The 19,542-nt window shown below is 52.7% G+C and overlaps 2 protein-coding genes across 7 annotated transcripts in view; one reads left to right on the forward strand and one right to left on the reverse strand.

The window, feature by feature from the left end:
* Window positions 1–127: 127 nt before the first annotated feature.
* CEL (carboxyl ester lipase) lies at window positions 128–8,843 on the forward strand. 2 transcript variants are annotated; one of them, XM_032779100.2, is made up of 10 exons: window positions 128–666; window positions 1,378–1,500; window positions 2,054–2,251; window positions 2,917–3,047; window positions 3,610–3,717; window positions 4,172–4,289; window positions 5,274–5,460; window positions 6,480–6,683; window positions 7,835–8,032; window positions 8,586–8,843. In XM_032779100.2, the coding sequence occupies exons 2-10, from the start codon at window positions 1,413–1,415 to the stop codon at window positions 8,776–8,778; spliced, it is 1,425 nt and encodes a 474-aa protein (XP_032634991.1). In that variant the 5' UTR covers window positions 128–666; window positions 1,378–1,412; the 3' UTR covers window positions 8,779–8,843. The 2 variants fall into 2 exon arrangements, with proteins under 2 accessions (XP_032634991.1, XP_032634982.1); XM_032779091.2 differs by lacking the exon at window positions 128–666 and having other exon boundaries at window positions 937–1,500.
* Window positions 8,844–9,014: 171 nt separating this feature from the next.
* RALGDS (ral guanine nucleotide dissociation stimulator) overlaps window positions 9,015–19,542 on the reverse strand; it is a 104,196-nt gene continuing 93,668 nt past the window's right edge. For 4 of the 5 annotated variants that reach the window (XM_032779061.2, XM_032779047.2, XM_032779035.2 and 1 more), the window contains exons 9-18: window positions 19,044–19,128; window positions 16,589–16,666; window positions 16,414–16,500; window positions 16,106–16,138; window positions 15,674–15,795; window positions 15,060–15,155; window positions 13,962–14,214; window positions 13,391–13,636; window positions 13,012–13,126; window positions 9,015–11,798 (exon numbers count right to left, since the gene is read on the reverse strand). In XM_032779061.2, coding sequence (XP_032634952.1) covers window positions 11,623–11,798; window positions 13,012–13,126; window positions 13,391–13,636; window positions 13,962–14,214; window positions 15,060–15,155; window positions 15,674–15,795; window positions 16,106–16,138; window positions 16,414–16,500; window positions 16,589–16,666; window positions 19,044–19,128 — 1,291 coding nt within the window. In that variant the 3' untranslated portion in view covers window positions 9,015–11,622. The remainder of the gene's footprint in view (window positions 11,799–13,011; window positions 13,127–13,390; window positions 13,637–13,961; window positions 14,215–15,059; window positions 15,156–15,673; window positions 15,796–16,105; window positions 16,139–16,413; window positions 16,501–16,588; window positions 16,667–19,043; window positions 19,129–19,542) is intronic. The other variant, XM_032779044.2, reaches the window with a different exon arrangement.

A 19,542-nucleotide genomic window follows, 5' to 3' on the forward strand; every position in this document is an offset into this window, starting at 1 on the left:
TTCATTAAAAATCTCAACCCTTGTAAATAAAAGACTCATGTTGCACAGGCTGGTATCTTCAGTATTGCATAAAACAACATTAAGTTCAAAAATTTCTTGCTGTAACTCCCTTTGACTTCATGTCACTTCCTTGCGGTGTCTCGGTATCCCCATCTGTAGAATGCAATCAAGATTTATCACCATCTAATATTTGTAAAACGCTTAGAAGTACTTGCTGGATAAAATTCTGAACACAAGTGCAAGTTATTTCAAGGAAAAAACAAGAAAATCCGCCCCCCCCCCCAACTTCATCACAGGTGGTCATTAATTTTATTAAGTCTTCAGAGGATGCTATTTCAGTTGATGTAAAATAAGTCTGGTTAGGAACACCGCTACTGTGGAAACATGCTGTTTTCATAGCGAATGCATTTTAGGGCTAAATGATTGGGGAGGTTTGTGTTCCTGCTGAGAATTCTGCCTATCTACGTTCACAGGAAGGTGTTTGCTTCCCCTCTCTCCTCTTGCCATGTGTTTAGCTGGGCATAGTGCACACTGAAGGAGGTTTTGTTGAGGGCGTCAGTGAAAAACTGAGTCTCTTCGGTGACTACATCGATATCTTCAGAGGAATCCCTTTTGCTGCTCCTCCAAAGCGTTTTGAAGACCCTCAACAACATCCTGGCTGGGATGGTAAGACACACATTTAGAATGTCTTGTTTTCTGCCCTCACCCTGAGAACATTTTAATTCTCATACCATTTTGGAAGCCTGGTTTGTTTTCCCAATACTGCATTAGCCATCTTGCTGAGTTTCACAGAGGCCTCCTCTGAGAGAGGCTCTGGCTTTCATACCCCTCCTGGTCAACGGTGGCTGCCAATGATTTTATTTTGGGATATATTTGCTCCACCCTCATGATCATCATAAAGTCCTGCTCTGCTCCCCTTTTCTGTCATTACCCTTCTCCCTGGCATACCTTGCCCTCGCGGTAACATACGGCACTTTCATTCAGGTGATCAGCTGGGCAGGTTGTTGCGTGCAGGAGCTGGGTCCAGTGTTGCTTTCATTCACTAAATGAATGTCACTGAGATGTTCTCCGGGCTGTTAGAAGGGATGATGATTGTAGACAAACTCTCTGGGCAGAAGTGCCAAGACAGAGCTAGGCACCTGCAGATTCTGTGGCCACCATTCCCAATGTTCCCTGAAGTTTCAAGTCGTAGCTTCTGCAGTCTCGTGGGTATGAGGCGGCCTGTTGGAGGGGGAAAGGGCGGTCTCATCACAGCTGTTTTGCTAGTTGGAAAATGCCTTGGCGGTGAGTGAGGGACGGGAACAGGACCTGAGTCGCAGGCCTGCAGGATGGAGCCGAGGATTCTGAAGTGGGATGTTGTTTTCTCTCACCTTGTAGGTACGCTGAAGGCAAAGGAGTACAAAAACCGTTGCATGCAGGTCACGCTAACCCAGACCGGTACTCGTGGGAGTGAGGACTGTCTTTATTTGAACATCTGGATCCCTCAAGACAAGAAAGGAGGTACAGGCTTGATGGTAACATGAGACATTTAGGGAGAAGGTTCTCTGCAGGCCTGCCAGGTCTGAGCAGCTCTGTGTTTGGCTGCCCATCTCTGACAGACTCCCCTGGGACTGGCAGTCTGCAGTAACATATTTCCCCAACTCCACGGGCAGCAGTGGAATCCTCGCGTTATGGCAGCTACAGCCTCCCCTTCTCTTGCAAAGCACTGTTTCTCTGGGGAAATGACCCTCCCTGCAGGCTCTCGGAGGATGGATGGTGATACTAGAGACACCACTGAACCCACTGTCATGGAGAGCTTGTGCTTCTGTTGGGGAGTTGAGGCTGGAGTTCCATGCTGGGTGTCTCTTCCGCACCGTATTGCTGCCCCAGGCTTTAACCCTGACAGAGCAAAGTAGCTGAGTCCTAAGTCTATTGTCATGATGAATCATCTGCCTGTGTCTATGGTCAAGTGGACCTGGAGGCAGATGTTTCTATATTCACCCAAGAGATTGCCTTATGCCTGAGCGAGGCGGCTTTTGTCTGACTCTGTGCGGTCTCTCTCTCCCCACCGCAGTGTCCACAAATCTGCCGGTGATGATATGGATCTATGGAGGTGCATTCCTCCTGGGAGGCGGGCAGGGCGCTAACTTCCTCAATAACTACCTCTACGATGGCCAGGAGATCGCAGTGCGAGGAAAGGTCATCGTGGTGACCTTCAACTACCGAGTGGGACCGCTGGGGTTCCTCAGCACGGGGGATGCCAGTGTTCCAGGTATGGCAGCTGCTTCACTTTGCTCCAGAGACCTCCACTCTGCCCCCTTCCCCCCACCTCTGCTCATGCTGGGGTATCTCCTGCCACCATGCTCCCCTCACACATCACATTGAGCTCTCTCGTGGCCTGCCCCCCCCCCCCACACACACACACACGGCAGGGTGCCTGCTTCACTCTGCATGGGGGGTAGTGTGGCAAAAGGGATCTCTCTCAAGGGATGAGAGGGCCTGAGTTTATACGTGGAGCAGAGGCTGCGAGTGGATTGGGTATGTGAGGCACGGCTGACGTTGGTTAGATGGGTTGGGTACCTACCCAACAGGCTTTCTGCCCCCAGCACATCTTGTGTCTCCTATCTGACCAGACGATTAGCAGAGTTAAGATACTGCAGTGATTTCTGTGATAGCTGGAGATAACGCCTGCCAGCACGAGACCTTGGCTTCACTTCCGTGTGTGGCACGAGGACAGCAGGGTGTTGAGAGGAAAAAAGCCCTTGTCTGAATGCACAGCTTCACAAAACATATAGACAGGAGTTCAGGAACCAGGAACTCCTGAGTTCTAACCCCAGCTCTGATACAGAGTGGAGCTGGGGATGTGGGGCAGGGAGGGCTTTGAGCCTCACTGCTTCAACTCTCCTCCTTGAAATGTACATGCCTTCCCTTGGCCAGGTAACTATGGACTAAAGGACCAGCACATGGCCATTGCGTGGGTGAAGAGAAACATCAAGGCCTTTGGGGGCGACCCAGAAAACATCACCATCTTCGGGGAGTCGGCCGGCGCTGTCAGCGTCTCGTTACAGGTGTGCGATTGCCGCTGGGCTGTTGTGGGGTTCCTTTTCCACTCTGTTTTGTGAATGGTTGAAACTCTTCCATCACAGCTGCAGATGCTGTCCTGGGAGGGCAGTAGGGCCAGCCCCAGTGCGTTAATTAACCTCTTGTTTTGAGCAGCCCACTCTGCATAGAGAAAGTAATTGTTTTCAACACAACTGCGCTCTCAGCTTTGTTTTAGAAATGCCCTTTCTAAAGCCTCCAGATCTGGAGGGTGCTGCTTTCCCAAGCAAGGTTCCCCTGCTATAACAGCATCTCTTTATCTTCAGCCCCAGTTCTGTTCTCCTATAGGGGTCCGTGTACTGCCCTACTGGCTCTGTATCTGAGCACCTTAGTTGCCTGATGTTTTAGAACATTGAGTCCTTGGGTTCCTGAGACCCTGTAATACATTGAGACTTGAAAAGAGCTAACGACTTTTCTGAGCCTCCTGTAAAGCCTGGGTGGGGGCTGGAGCTCTCTGCCGCACCAGAATACTGAAGGATCTTTTCAGGACTTGATACCAAATAACCTTCCTGTTCCTTTTCCATGTTGCAGACTCTATCGCCGTACAACAAGGGGCTGATCAAACGAGCCATCAGCCAAAGTGGAGTCGGCCTGTGCACCTGGGCTATCCAGGAGAACCCTCTCTTTTGGGCTACCAAGGTAAAGTGGACTTCAGAAGTAGGGCAGTGTCCTGAGGCAAGAGTTTCCCAGGGTCTTTGTCAGACTTGAGCCTGGGAGAAGCTGCACAATAGTTACAGCTCCAGGAGGACAAATGGTGCTCCAGTTATCCAAGCCCTTTGGATTCAGAGAGACACTGATACTGCCAAGCTGAGGCCCGCTGTCCTGGCCCGACTTCCTGCAGTTAAATGTCTGTCTTGCATGTGAAACAGTGAGGGTGATTTACTAAGTAAGAGCAGGAGCAAAATCAAAAAAAAGTGTTCAGAGCGTGAGAATACTCCATAGAGATGGAGCTTTTCAAACAAAATCCTCTAGGATTAAAAAGAAACTCCCCCTTTCCCAATGGGTATTAGTTCAGTGCTAATTTCTGGCTGGTTGTGCCAACAAGGGCTCTGAGTGTAACTCCATTGTGGTTTCTCTCGCTCATGTCCTGCAGGTTGCAGAGAAGGTGGGCTGCCCTACCGACAACACCATGGCCTTGGGCAACTGCCTTCGTGTCACCGACCCCCAGGCTGTGACGCTGGCCTACCACCTGGAGATGGTCAACCTGCCATGTGAGTTGGTGGGTGCTAGTGGGATGGGAACCAGGGTGCTGTGTGTTGCGTGCCCCAGTCAGTGAGCAGATGGGACATTACGACGATCATTCAGTAAGGGAAGATGTCAGCCCCCAGCCCAATAAAGTACATTTTGTATTGACTGGGCTTGATCATGCTGGAAAAGATGCCTCTCTCTTTAGCACAGTGGAGCTGCACTACCCAGGTAGCCATGGCCTGGCTTAACACAACCTCTGTGTCCCTTGGAGACAGCTGTCCTCTCCCACTCTTTATATCCTGTGAAAGCAGAGAGCAGAACACAGGAGCAATGCTAAAAGTTGTCACTGTGCTGCAATTTTCAGTCGGGCCACTAGGTGGGGTGTAGGAGCCAGCCAGACCCACTCCTAGTACAGCTGGTGGGAAAATGTTTGCCAATTCAGTGAATACAGGACTAGCTTTTCACAGGAATCTTTGCTAGCCCGCTGTCCCCACCGCTGCTGCTGTTTGCACTGTAGCCCCATGTCAGAATCCTCTGCTGGCAGCTGGTGAAAACAACTGGAACGAATGGAGGAGCTTTTGCTCAGGAGCAAGCCCTGCTTTTCTGTAGCCTTGGCTGGGCGAGTTAGCTGACTTTCTGACGCTGGTCTGACCGATGATGTCCGCTTCGGCCCTCCCTTTACCAGCTTGTCTGTGATATTTGGCTAAAGCCTGTCTTGCACTATATACTGTATATAGCCTGAAGCTCCCTGTGCAAGGCAGCCATAGGGTGTGCTAGGTGAGAGGTCTATAGTATATACACCTACCTTCCACTATGTAATGGGGAAATTCTGGCCCCTCTGAAGTCAACAGCAAGGCTCCCATTGGCTTCATTGGGACCAGGATATCATCAAACTTGTTCACCCAGAAGCTCCCTGTGCAAAGCAGCTGCAGGCCATGCTAGGCAAGAGGGCTGTTGGCTCCTCTCCCAGATGCATAGTGAATTTCGGTTTCTCTTCCCTCCTACAGATCCTCTAGTCCATTACCTAGCTTTCACTCCGGTGGTTGATGGAGATTTCCTTCCAGACCGGCCAGAGAATCTCTTCGCTAATGCTGCAGACATTGACTACATTGCGGGCACAAACAACATGGATGGGCACATCTTTGCTGGCATTGACATGCCTGCTATCAACCGCCCACTTGTGAAGATCACAGCGTAAATAGCAGCCACCCTTAATGGCATAGCCGGGGAAAGGAAAAGCAAGTTGGGCTTTTGTAGAAAAGGGGACAACCAATGAGTAGAGCACTTGAGGACTGGCAGTGGCTTGGGCACCGTGTCAGTAACATTACCGATCCCAGAGATCAGGGCTTCTCAAACTGGGGGTCGTAAGGTTATTGGTTGTGGGGGAGTGGGAGCTGTCAGCCTCCACCTCAATAGTGTTATATTTAATAGTGTTAAATATAAAAGTGTTATTGTGAAGGGGGTGTGGGGGGGTGGCACTTCTAGGCTTACTGTGTGAAAGGAGTCACCTATACAAGAGGGTGAGAACCGCTGTAGATCAGACCTAGGCCAAAATAGCACCTGTTTAGGGCTAGTTTTGCTCCTGCCAGGTGAAAGGCATCGGCCAAGGCTGATGTGGCATATGACTGCAATGCCAGAGAGGAGTTTCCAAGAGCCAGCCTGGATCTTTGCCTCTCGTATCATTTAGCTAGGGGCTTAGAAAGGAGAACTCTCACCTTTTGCTCCAGCTTTCAAACACTCTGTGGCTTCTCCCCATCCCCCAATCTGGGTGAGGGCTTTTAGGTCCTTCACCTATCAGACATCCTGCGTTCTAGAAAGTGACAGTTTCTTGGCTTCACAAGTAGAATGTAAAGAACAAGGCTGCTTCAGCTGGCAACAGTTGTACCAAGTCACTGGGCACAAGGATCTCTAGAGAGTAGCATTCTAGAGGGCTCCAACGCCCCCTGGCTCCTTCCTGCTCTTTGTGACTAGAAAAGGAATTGAAAATTGAGAAGCTGAATCCCTCTGAGCCAGGAACTGAACCTAGGCAGGGCTGGAAGTGACAGTCGGATTCACTGGCTACACCAAGCTTAGCTTCCAATTGTCTTCCCTGAGCTGGGACTTAAACTGGCAGCCTACTGCCTGAAAACATATCTTTGTCACCACGATCTATTGCTAGGAGCACTGAGCTCAGAGCCAGTACCTAGCTGTTAGATTTTTTTTTGTCTTTTCAGAGATGAGGTCTATAACTTGGTGCGGGGACTGACTCTGCAGAAGGGAGTGCGGGCAGCAAATGCCACATTCTCCCTCTACACCCAGTTGTGGAATGACAACCCTGACCAGGAGGTCATGAAAAGGACAGTGGTAGACCTGGAGACCGACTACATCTTCCTGATTCCCACGCAGCAGACGCTTGCTCTGCATAATGCAAATGCCAGGTGAGTCTGAGAGGGGTTGTGGTGGGCCTGGAGGCAGAGTACAGTGATTCAACTACTTTCCTCATGGTTTAAATCAGCAAACTGCAAACCTTCATTTGAATCTTCTTTTGCACTTTTTCCTAAAGAAAGGTTGATTCGCAGTGCTTGGTACCCACTCAGCCATGTTGAATTGTACCAAGTTACATGTACAGGTTCTCTTGCTCCTGGGTGGTTACACCACACCGCTCTACAGTCATGTAAGCAATAATACAGCTTAACAGGCAGTTATTCAGATTCTTCATTTTTACTTTATAAAATGGTGACTAATATTCATCTAGTCGATAAGAAATGCATTTGTACCTGTGTCAAGCTGCATTTGGATGGAAACTGAAATGTTATTAAATGCACAAAACCAGGATTTAATTTTTTTTAGTTAACTAAGCTACGGTAAATGGGCTAGATATTTTTCTTACGTCAGTTTATGAAAACATCTTTTGTATTTAAAACTTTTTTTTAAAGGAAGTATCAAGTGTAGTAAGTGAATGGAACCGATTATTGCTGGTCACTGTTGTCTTTCAAAAGTTTAGGCTTCATCCTCTCATCTCATTTTTAGTCATACAGGAAAACAAGTTCAACTTGGATTGAGCTAGTCCTTGAGCTGTGCTAACTGAATAAAGATTTCTTTTTTCCATTTCATTTTGTACCTGCAGAAAAGGCTACTGCTGTCAAAACATGGTTTAGCCCTGCACCTGACTCTGATTGCAGGTGCTCAGCCAGTGACTTGCAGCAGTTGGATTTCCTTTAAAATGTTAGGAGCAAATATCTACTGCTTAGTAATCTTTATATCATTTAAATGATTAATAGATTATAGTAAATTTAAGCTTTAATGTTGTCTTCATTTCAAAATAGTTTTTTTTTTCCTATTTAAAATTAAACCTACTTTTTAAAAACCATTGATTTTTATGCACCCTAGAGGTAGGTTGTTTAAAAAAAAAAATTGTATATTTGAAGTCAAGGCAGTGATGGTACAACAGAAGGGCAGGTATTGGTAAGATTTTAACCTGACAGTGCCTATGGCTGCATGTATCTTGCAAGACCAAACCTCTTCCAGTGCCAATATTATCGGTCTGTGCATAGAGAGTGATGCTGAGAGTCTATTTTGGTTTGTGCAGGAACGCCAAGACTTACTCCTATGTGTTCTCCCAGCCTTCTCGAATGCCTGTGTACCCCAGCTGGGTAGGGGCAGACCACGCTGATGACCTTCAATACGTCTTTGGGAAACCCTTCAGCACCCCGCTGGGCTACTGGCCTAAGCACAGGACCGTTTCAAAGGCCTTGATTGCTTATTGGACCAACTTCGCTAGAACCGGGTAAGGAGCTCAGGCTGTGTGGGGCAGAATTCCAGGGAGCAGTCTTCCCCTAACTCCTGTTAGCCACACCACCCGCAGCAGGAGTGGGGACACTCTGCTGTCACACTTGCAGCACCCACCCACATGTAGATCCTCCTAAAGCAAAGATTGCACTAAGTCCACCTGCTCTAGGGAAACGGCCAACACACTGAATTGCGATCTTTAGTTGAACATGATGTTCCGGTGTAAACCTGGGTGTGCATGGTGGCAATTCCCTGTGCTAACACTCATCACCCAGCCATTAACTCCTTAATCTGCCCAACAGCCCTGTGAAAGCTAAGCCCAAGGTATGCAAGTGCCTATGCTCAAGTTCCTCACTCCTAGACTGTTGCTCATGTTCATGAGTGCAGGCAAGTGCTTCCCTCTCCCAGGGTTATGGACCATTAGAAAGGCTGACCTGGGTGAAACCCTAGAGGCTGGGTGCAGCTACTGGGGGAGCCTCCTGTCTGAGCTGGGCTGTGAGGCCCTTGGCAGCTCTGCATTTAATACCAGCTGTTTTGTCTGCTTTTTTCAGTGACCCCAACAAAGGGGAGTCTACAGTGCCCATCAAGTGGATACCCTACACGTGGGAGGAGAGCTACTACCTTGAAATCAACAGTGACATCAACTATGATTCAGTGAAGCAAAGTCTGAGAGCCTCCTACGTGCAGTTCTGGAATACGGTTTACCAGAGGCTGCCTGATGTTCCTTCCACTTTCCTGGACTAGAGCTAGGCCAATTCTGTAAACAAACAAACTAGCCCAATTCTGATTAAAGGCTAGTTTCTGGCTGTCCCTCATAGCCTCTTCCAGTCTATTTCTGCAACAGAATTTTCCATAAGAATATTAAGAGCTGGGGTCAAACGTACTGGGCAGTTTCGTTCTGTGAAAAAAAAAAATAGCTGGTGGTCCCTGTGGCACAGAGCCATTCATCAAACCTGGCCTAGTACATTGCCTCCTGGCTGTGACATTTGCACATTCGTATTTTATTCCAAAGACTAATTACATTGCTGTGTACATGTCACACCACTCAGTGTGCTCCTTCATTGAAGTCGTGTTACAAAATACATACATATAATACATCCAGCTTCAGTGATCACATATACACAGGGGTGTGCTGAGCCCACCTGGAAGGACAGGTAAATCGACCCTGCCCTGCCTTTAATTTCAGCAGTGGGCACTGGTGTTCAGGCACAGAGCAGTACATAAGCTGAGCAGGCAGCTGTACAATGGAGAGGGAAGTGGGGGTGGGGTCAATTTGCATGCATGTGTGTTCAAATTCACATTATCCAAGGCAGTTAAGGGGAATATTTCACAGTGACAGTTCACCCTGTAGGATCCTTTGGAGCCAGGGCACCCCCCCAAGACAGTAGCATTTAGGCACTTTCTGCCACAGCATGGTGTAGGGTAAAGGAATGCCCTAGGCTTGCAGGCTGGCTGATCTGCAGAGAGTCCTTGCCTGGAGGCGAAGGATCTCTTCCTCCCAGCCAACAGGGCAACACGGCCCAGACCTCCCATGGTACAATACTCCTCAGGTAAGGAGGGGTTCGGTTTGCAGCACAGCCAGGCAGTCACTCATTCAGCCTCCAGCAGAGGAGGTCCAGCTTGTTAAGTGCTGTGCCTGGCAATGGGGCCACAGACAGGTGGTAGCAGGAGCAGCTCAGGTGCAGTACAAAGCCATGGAGAGAGGAGAGGCGCCTGCTTCAAGGAGGCCATGGCTCCCTTCATGTGCAGGAGCAAGGATGGGTGGGTGGAGCACCCAGCAGCCCTTAGAGCAGAGAGGTCACTTCCTGGAGCTTAGGCCTATGCAGATGCATGAACAAAGTGCCCAGGCCAGACCCCAAAGCAGCAACCCTCCAGAGTGACAAGCCCTAGACCCTGCTTGGAGTTACCACCCAGCCCAGAAGCAGTAGCTGAAGACATCCAACAGTCTCTCCTGGCAGGCAGGTCCCATGAAAAGTCAGCATGCATTGGAGAGTTGTGCTGGGATAAGAACACCCCTCCCCATACTCCCCAGAGCTTGACGCTGCCCCTGCTTTGCTCCCCTCTACATTGCTCCCGGCACAGCTCAAGTCACAGCACATGCACTTCAGGGGGCAACTTCCACCAGGGTTCTACAGAAGGGCCGGAGCTCCTAGGGGGTAGCATTGCTACAGGCTCACTGGGGAAAGGGCCTGTCTGCTCCCAACGCTGGCAGGGCAGGATACACCAACATTGCTACAATGGGCAGGGGCATAAACAGGAAAGTCCCGAGGAGCTCCAGGAACAAGGAGCCCCCATGGTGAGTGTTTGGTTCAGGGATTTAAAAAAAAACTTGGCTTTTTCCCTTCCCCTGCTGAAGCAATTCCCGGTGAGTGATACAGGAACAAACGGGATGTGGAAAAAATGCTCACCCTGCACACAACAGAACGCAGCCATTACAAAGATGGATCCCAGCAACTTTAAAGACAAGCAGGAGGTGGGGAGGGGTTAGTAAAAATGTACAAGTTTGAGGGTCCTATTTACAACCAATAAATATTGAAAAAAATTCAGTAAACATCACAGGTTTGTTTTTACAAAAGTTTGCTCTCCCCTCCCCCCCATTTCACTGTCAAATGTTTAAAAAAAAGTCTTTTTAAAGCCCAAGGTAAGTGGCACTTTCTAGGGGCTGGGTGGATGGAGCCCGGGGCAGTTAGCGCCACAGGGCTGCTCTTCTCCCACCCAACCAAAAAGTCTCTATTTACAGATGTCTGTACAGAAATTGGCTCCTCTCCTCCTGGCTCAGATGGCAGTTGTGCCTGGGTATTTTCTGCCCATGAAGAGACACTGGCATTTGATCTTTGGTGCAGGTTTGAAAATGGTGAAGCACTGGAGGGACACAGGAGTCCAACCCGGAGGATCCAGAGGATCAATAGAAAGGAAAAAACAAAGCAGCCTTGCAGAGCTGAGCCGCCAAAACCACTGGCCAGGTCATCACACCAAGAATGCCCCACTGATGGGATTACAAATCCCGGGGAGCAGCAGCTGTGCGTTTTCCAGTTGAACTCCCCTAGGGGAACAGTCCAGAGGCAAAGTGCAGCTCCCCCAGGGCAGGTGGACGATGCAAAATGGTCACACTGCCCGTTTACCCAGAAGGGGAATGAGGGACCTGGAGGTAAAGAGGCTGGAGGTCCCCACTCAGCACAGGAGGTGATAGTTCAGCTCTTTTGCTCCGGTGAGTCCCTTAACTCGCTGCATGTGGCCGCTCCTATGGGAGGTGAAGGGAGCCCTTCGCAAGTCGTCCTCTCCTCCACTCTAACAGAAGGCACCTAAGGCAGAGAGGCAGGTCCCAGCTCTGGGCAACCTGACGGCCACAGCGGCATTGCACGTTGGAAGGTGTTAAAAACCCAGAAGAGAGACCGGATCGGAACACGGGCTTCAACCAAGAGGCCGCAGCCACACCCGCGCATTCAGCTCCAGGAGAGCGTCACCCTTCCTTGCGGGCGAGACTTACTCCCCTCACCCAGGCTGGGTGACGTTAAGACAGACCAGCCGCCAGGCCCAGAGCAGGCTGCCCGCAAAGCCCAGTCAGCAAGGGGCACGGCCAGGCCATGGCTAGAAGATGCCCTTGGCAATCTTCAGGCCCTTCTGCTTCATCCTGGGCAAGGTGGAGCTGGAGCCGTGCTTGATCTTCACGCCCTTGGAGAAGCCCCTCTTCTTCAGCACAAAATCGTAGTTGGCGGCAGAGTTCATCGCGTAGAAGACATTGGCGTTGTCAGGGATCTTCAGCTCTGCAAGGAGAGATTGGTTAAGTCACCCACAGGCTCTGCAGAGTGCTGCAGCCTCAGCATAACGGAGCTGGTGCTCACCTCCGCGACAGAAAGGAGAACAGCATGGGGCTGCCTCACAGCCGCTGGGAGGGATCACGGGGAATCTGGCTCCAGAGCAGCTGGGAGGTGGGGCCCATTTTACAGATGGGGAAAATGAGGCACACAGACTACACGACTTGCCCAAGGCCTGACAAGGAGTCCATGGTGGAGAGGAAACAGGATCTGGGTCTCCAGAGCCCAGGCCGGTACCCTGAGTCCCAGGCCATCCTCTTTTAGGACTCTAGGAGAACGTTCTCCCCAAGAAGTGACAGCAGAAGCAGCTTCGGTAGCTCCTTCCCTTGGGGGCACATCTCCTCTAAGGAGCTGTGGATGACTCCAGCTCAGGTTCTGCCTACGCAGCAGCTGGCAGACATACACAGGCTAGTGTGCTGGAATAGTGTAGACCCAGCAGGTGGGGCCTAAGCTCCAGGAAGTGACCTCTTAGCCACCCACGTGCAGCCTACTGGAGATCCGAGGTCTGGCCTCATGTCACTAGCCCAAGCCCAGGCTGCTGTTTTCATAGATCCCAAGGCCAGAAGGGACTGCTGTGATCGTCTGATCGGACCTCCCGTTTCTCTCCCTGTTAAAACTTAGGTCTTATTTTAGGGCACTAGCGCACGTATGTGTCGCCGAGCTGGGAATTACACCTCCCAGCTGCTGTGTAGACCTACAGCCTGAGCTGCCCGTCTCACACTGGGGTGAGGGACACCAGAAGGCCCCAAGAAGTGGGGGACCACATCAGACCCAAACCGTGAGAGTTTAAAACTGGTCCGTTAGTTGCCCCACTCCAATTCTGCAGGGCCGGGTCCCAGCTGGCCCAGAGAAGCAGCGAACATCGGGATGGCTTGTCCCTCTCAGCGGCTTCTCCAGCAGGGTGGTGCAGAGCCAAGGGCTCAGGCCAAGCATCCCAGCTGCAGAAGGACTCTCTTCCCCACTGGGCAGTCTCTCTTGGCCAGCAGAGGTGTCTGAACTGCCCAAGGGCCCCTGCTCCCACAGGGAGCTGTGGGGGCACGTTCCATCTCATAGTGGGGGCAGAAGGTTGGGGTGACAGCCCCATACCCAAGGGGAGAGGAAGCGAATGACACTGAGGGACAGTGAATGCCAGAGGCAGGGCCCCAGCAGAACCCCTAGGTACCTCTTTCCTCCGAGATGATCTGAACAAGCTCATAGTCTTCTGGCCGGTCCCCGTCCAGGTTGTGTTTGGCCATAGCCTTGCGGATCACCACAGGGGTCTTATCCTGGCTTGTCACCTGCAATGGGAGAAGGCTCATCAATTCAGGGGTCAGGGACAAGGACCCAGAAGTGGCTGCCAGGCCTAAGACGGATCCCATGCCCCCCTGCTTGTTAGTGCAGCAGCAATCCCCTCCATCCTTCCCACTGCAAGCTCTGCCAGGAGGATCAAACACCCCCCACAGGAGGCTCTGAGATGGGGCACACTGCAGGCTCTCCCCAGGATGCGCTAGCCCAGACTAGGCCCCTCCCCGCAGGATGCGCTGCTGGTACCCAGTGCTCACCAGGATACTTTTGTACATGTTGCCGTTGTCCACGGCCAGGCTGACCCGGATGATGCAACAGTCGTCGATCTGCTGGTTGTAGAGGGGGAGGGAGAGGGAGGAGTAGCTGGAGATACCCGAGACGGAGCGCTTGTGGGTGCGCGAAGCCGTCACCGGGGTGGAGGAGACTGAGGAGGAGGAGGCACTGCTGGAGCCAGAGCCGATCCCCGACGTGTCCAGGGAAGAGAGCGAGGTGCATTCCCAGAACTGGGGGAAAGGAGGGACAAGCGCCAGGTTCAGCACCTCGATCCAGAGAGGAAAGGAAAAGGAAAAGGAAAAGAGTGTCTATTCTCCAACCGTGCCCTCAGGGCCAGGAAGGGAGGAGGCTTATGAGAGCTGGGGGTGGGTGGGGGGAGTTACTGCCACAGGGTGGGGGCAGGGAACTCCCAATGACAACCCCCACTCGTACCCTGGACAGGAGGGACAGAAGGAGAGGAGCTTGACCTCCCATCTGCTCCAGGATAGAACCAGCCTTTAGGAGACCCCCACCCCCCCAGCTGTCAGGGCAGAGGCGGGGCTGCAATGGGCGCACCTGGCTCCTGATCGCCTGGGCGTGAGGAGAGCCCAGCGAGCTGCCCTGTACCTTCTTCTCCTGGCAGTCGGGGGACTCGGGGATGAAGCTGATGTTGATCTCCTCCACGTCGGAGCTGCTGGAGCCAGCTGAGGTGACGCTGACCGAGTCGGCCGTGTCCCCGCTGCACAGGTACTGCCCGCACTTGAGCTGGTCGAAGGATTTGGAATGGGAGCTGCCGCTGGTGCAGGGCTCAGTGCTTGGCACCTGCCGGCTGCAGGAGAGGGGCGGAGACAGATATGGTCAGGTGGGAACCATGCAGCTGGGGCACCTGCAGCCTCTGTGCCCCACCCCTAGGACACCTGCCCCATGCCCCCTGCAGCCTCTGTGCCCCACCCCTGGGACACCTGCCCCACAGCACCCAGCCCCCTGCAGCTTCTGCCCCAGGCCCAGCTCCCTCTGCTGTATAAAAAGTGCAAAGATCCCAGGGTCCTGCCTGCACTCGAGCTCAATCAGCTCCCTTCTGTAACCATGAGCCCTCCCCCAGCTTGGTTAATGCTGCTCGCTCTTCACCCCACAGCCCCACTGCTATTCTCACCTTGCCTCCACAACCAAGATGCGCCCCCAGCTGAAGTGCAGCAACCCCTGCTACCCCAGTCCTGGGGCCCAACATCTGGGCTCATTGCGACCAGGCACCCCCATGGCATCCGCCCCCCCCCAGCTCAGCCATAGCCCCTTGCTCTTGACCCACAGCACCCTTTGCAAGTGTCACTGCTGCACCGCCTTTGCGCCAGAGCCGTGCCTGGTTCCTCAGCCAGTTTTCAGGAAGATACAGCCTCTCCCCCAGCCAATGTACAATCTGGCTCCTGGCCTGTCATGCGGCCTTTACCAAGGCATCGCTTGGGACGAGGCTGGGCCACCTGACTCATTCCCCTTGGCGCTGATCCTGCTGCCCCAAGCTGGGAGGCTGGGGCTGGTTTCACCCGCAGCCCTTGGGTCAAGAGCAGGGGGCTGGAGGGAGACATGCCAGCCAGCAGCTACCCAAATACCATCCCCCCATGGTCTGGTCTGGCCCGGCCCGGCCCGGCAGCTTGCTCTGGGTGGCCCAGGGAGACTCACTCGCTCCATCGTTTGATGATGCCTGTGTTTTTCTTTGCCTTCAGCGTGTTGCTGGCCGACTCGGACAGGGGCTCGATCTCACATGAGAGGCTATAGCTAGCAGAGGGGAAGAGAGCAGAGATTCAGCCAGGTGAGGCTGGGGTCCCCCTCCAGAGCTAGCCATTTAACAGTGCAGGGGAGGGAACAGATTGGAGCCCACCCACAGCATTAGTGCCACCTCGGGTTTCTGACAGCGTCAGGAGCTGCAGTGCAAGGTGGGATCGTGGTCCAAGGTCTGGGGGTTCAGTCTGCCAACCGAGGAGCGGGGAGGCTCCAGGTGCTTAGATTGGCCCTGTTCTGGGGGAGTCAGTCTGAAGGGTCACCAGCCCTGCACCCTTTCCCAGGGCTGCTCAGGACAGAGCAACAGGCCTAAGGTCTCAGCAGCAGATTTTCAGCAGCCTGGATTTGAAGGAGATAAAGGGTCCCTCTCTGGGTCCTGGCAGCAGAGTGTCACAGAGGGATGGTGAGCAGCAGCAGAACAGCCCACGCTCTGGAGGTCCATCCAGGAGGAGGAAGGTGCTGGGTCCCTGCAGAGGGACTGGCAGCTAAAGCCCCCGGCTCCAGGCCCAGCTCACCTCTCAGCCTCGCTCAGCCGCTCCACGCCGTGGAACCACTCCACGAAGCTGTCCTCCTGCATGAAGCTGTAGTTGTTGCAGGCCGACTGGAGCAGCTTGATCTGGGCGATGACTTCAAATTCCTGCCGGGAACCCAGGCAGAGACAGAATGAGTCCCTCCTACTGGCTGACCAGACCCCCACACTCCCACCCCATGAAGCAGGATGTCTGTCTTAGACAGGCACCCCACATGGAATCAGAGCCCTGGGGAACCCCCTCAAGCCAGCTACTGAAGCCTCAGCGCTACAGACTGCAGAATGAAGGAGCCAAGCCATCCCCAAACTTGGCTGGGGCATCCACAGGACCCCAGCTGCCAGGATACACAAGTCAGCCCCTTCCTCCAACCTAGGTGTGCTCAAGCTGAAAGCTCGGATGTACGTGAACAGTTCTCACCTTCCTTCTCTTCTCGAAGTTGATCAGCCCCCCCTGAAAGACAGAAGTCAAAGGTTACAGCGAACCTGCGAGGGACAGTTCCTGCAGCCGCCAATAACCCCTTCCCCGGGAATCAATCCCACCGAGCAAGACGGGCAAGGCTTTGCCTCACGCTAGGGGGCTGAACTCACGCTGCCATGTACCCATGCATCCGGCCGGGATCCAGCCCTTCGTTTTCAGCCAGAGCCTCCCTTGGCCAGTTCCCGGGAGCTCCAGGGCTCCGTGAGGGAAGCCAGGCAGAGAAGGGGCGGGACGGGGGTGATACTTACATCCAGGAAGTCTTTCATGGCGGTATCCAGCATCACTAGGTCTGTGAGGAAGGTGCCCAGGTAGGGAATGGTGCCCTGCATCACGCCCTGGAAAAGGAGAGAGAGCAGGGGTGAGCCCCGCACTAGCGACAGAGCTCTGAGCGAGCTTCCAGCAACGGGCAACCATGCCACTCACCATCTCCCGGTGCTGCTGCTGCCGTTTCTGGGCCCTCTTTGGGTTCATCTCCAGGGTGGCGAATTTGGACGTCCCCTCCTGGATTGGTGGGAAGACAACAACATAAGTTGGCTTATTGATCCAACGTCCCTACTAGAGGCTTTCCTTGATCACTGAGATCAGGCCTCCTGGGGAAAGAATTCAGACAATGCTTTGCAAACCCAGGATAAGTCCCGTTCCCTGCCCCGCAGCTCACACGGTCAGACAGAAATTCAGGTAGGGCAGGGAACACAGGAGCCCCACCCCCCTGCTGAGGGGCAAAGGGCTTGTCTACATGGGAGACACTTCTGGTGTAGAATTATAGCAACACAGTTCAGCTGCTACAGTTCTACTGACAACTCCCCATGCAGACATGCTTTTTTTGGCTTATTTTACACAAGCAGTGCTGCCTACTGCACAGAGCACTGGACTGGGACGCAAGAGACCTGGGTTTCTGTTCCCAGCTCTCCCACTGGCCTGCTAGGTGACCTCAGGCACAGCCCCTGTGCCGCAGTTTCCCCATCTGTACAAAGGGTAATGACACTGACCTCCTTGGTATAGCACTTTGAGAGCTACAGGTGAAAAGCGCTAGATAAAGAGCCGGGTACCATTATTAAACAGCTTCCAGAGCAACATTTGCTCAAGTGAAACCAGGCCCTTTTCTACCGGAACAGGAGTGTCCACAAAGGGAGTTAAACTGGTATGGTGAGAATGGTTTAAATTCACACCCTACCTTATACCAGTATAGCATCCCATGTGGACAAGTCCTCTGTCTCGGGGGTGGGAGATCAAAGCTGAGCATTCACACTATAAACAGGAAGAGACTCGTATTGGGTGGGATATGCTGCCCCTGTACACACACACACACACACACACACACACAAATAGCTCAAAGAGATGTTTTGTTCCTTCTGGATTTTGTGATCTCAACCCCAGCGATGGGCTGGAATGTCAGAGTGAACACCCTGCTGGGGAGATGGACATTTCTAGAGCAGCGTTTTACAAGCTTTGAGCCCAAGAAGTGCTGAGCAGTGGGACTCTGGACAGGCCCTTTGTATGTGCAGGGCTGCTAAAATGCAGCCACCCCTGGGGCAGAGCAGCCACCTGGTGCCCAACATCCTATACACACACCCCTCTGATGCTGGGATTTGAACTTGTGGCCTCAGGCAGCCAGGCAATTCCAGTGCAGAACCACTAGGCCCAGCCCTATGTGGAGCCAGAATGAAAGCACTGGGCAAGACAGTAACAAGCAGGCACTAATACTCTTCTCACACCCATTTCACACTAGTGTAATGCTGCTGCCGCCATCAGCGGGGTTACTCTTGTGCCATGGCAGTGCGAACGAGAGCACAATCAGGCCCACTAGGGAGATTTTCAGATGCAGCATTGGTTTGGCCACCAAGCCAGCTGCTTCCTTTCAAGGCAGCTAACAGGCGTGGGCGGCTGCTGCAGTGCGAGCTGCACGCACTAGACCAGCCAGCTAGCGTGCATGAGTAATGAGTCAGTCCAGGAGTTCATCTCTCAGCCTGCATCTGGCATGGGCTCACAGCCAGAGCTCCTTTACCGCTGTTCCAGGGAGATAAGGGGAGGGAATCCCTCTGCAGACACTCCTCTCTCATAGACAAGCCTCTCCCCTACTTATCTTCTGCCCTCACTGGGGATTTCCTTGCTGCCAGAACTGGGCGCAGCCCAAGCCTCTGAACAGAGCCACCCTCAGCAGTCCAGGCTGTCAGCACCAGCCATTCACAATGTGCTGCCTTGCTCTGCCCCTTTCAGGCTTCAAGGGAAACTCTCACTGGAAGTCCTGGGCCAGACCCTCAGCTGATGTAGTTCCATAGATTTACGCAGACAGAGGATCTGGCCCATGAAAAAACTAGGGGGGTGTGTGTGTTGAACTCTGCTTGACAGATACAACTGGGGAGAAGTCTAGAAACCATATGCCCCTTCCCCCCCCTGCCCTCATCTTGGGCAGGTGAGATAGCCCAGTTAGTTTCAAGTCTCTCACTTCCTGACGCTCATGTCCTAGCAAAAGGCTGCAACATCTGAGAATCCTCATTTGGGTTTTAAAAGTCACCCACACTCCCAGATACATTTCTATTGGGTGTAAAGGTTGCAAAGAGTTTGTCTGTGTGCGTGCACACTTAGTCCGTGTCTGTAAGTTGGCATGTAAAGGGCATGCAAGACCTCTAGCAACTCATGGCACGTGCTGCTATAGACTTCACTGCCCATCCTCATTGCTCCACACGTCCTCATTGCAGACTCACAGACCCAGCCAGCAGCACTGCAGAATGCAGGAGGGTTAGTGTGGCAGCAGGGGTGGGGGGGATAGAAGAGAAGAGATGAGCTTGGAGCAATTTTGGCAGCAGCAGGATAAACTCCCATCCCACCCCCTGTTCAGAAATAAGCCCACGTGAGAGAGAGACTGAGCTCCTAGTACCTTAATAAGAAGTTCCCGGCTTAGCGAGTGGTTGTTCTCATCCGAGAAAATTTCTGACAGCTCGTGGAAAGTGCGGAAGCTCTCCCTGTTCGGGGGTAAAACAAGGAGGGATCAGCACCGGTGTCCCCATCTCCCCATCCTGTTTGGGGCTTTCTTCCCCTCTTCTTGTGCAAGCCTACGCCCCGTTCTAGAACCATCTTCATTAAGCCCCATGCTGCTAGGAGAGCATGAGTCCATTTCGTTCTCCAAATTTCCACTTCCCCGAAACACCGGATTGTATCCTGCATCTTTTCTTGGGCAATGCAGAAGATTTTCCCAGCATGCCCTGGGAGAATCTCCATCCTTTCCCTTTGGCGTGTGTATTTATGGACATCATTTGCCTGGGAATCTGTGTAAATGAAACATTCCCTTTCAGGGTGTGCCACGCCCCTGCACTGTAGCATTACAGCTTGTGGCGTAGATGGGAACCCCAGACTATGCTAACGCTCCTGCCGTGGCA

Source organism: Chelonoidis abingdonii, chromosome 24, assembly GCF_003597395.2.
Source record: "Chelonoidis abingdonii isolate Lonesome George chromosome 24, CheloAbing_2.0, whole genome shotgun sequence".
In the NCBI taxonomy this organism is placed as follows: Eukaryota; Metazoa; Chordata; order Testudines; family Testudinidae; genus Chelonoidis; species Chelonoidis abingdonii.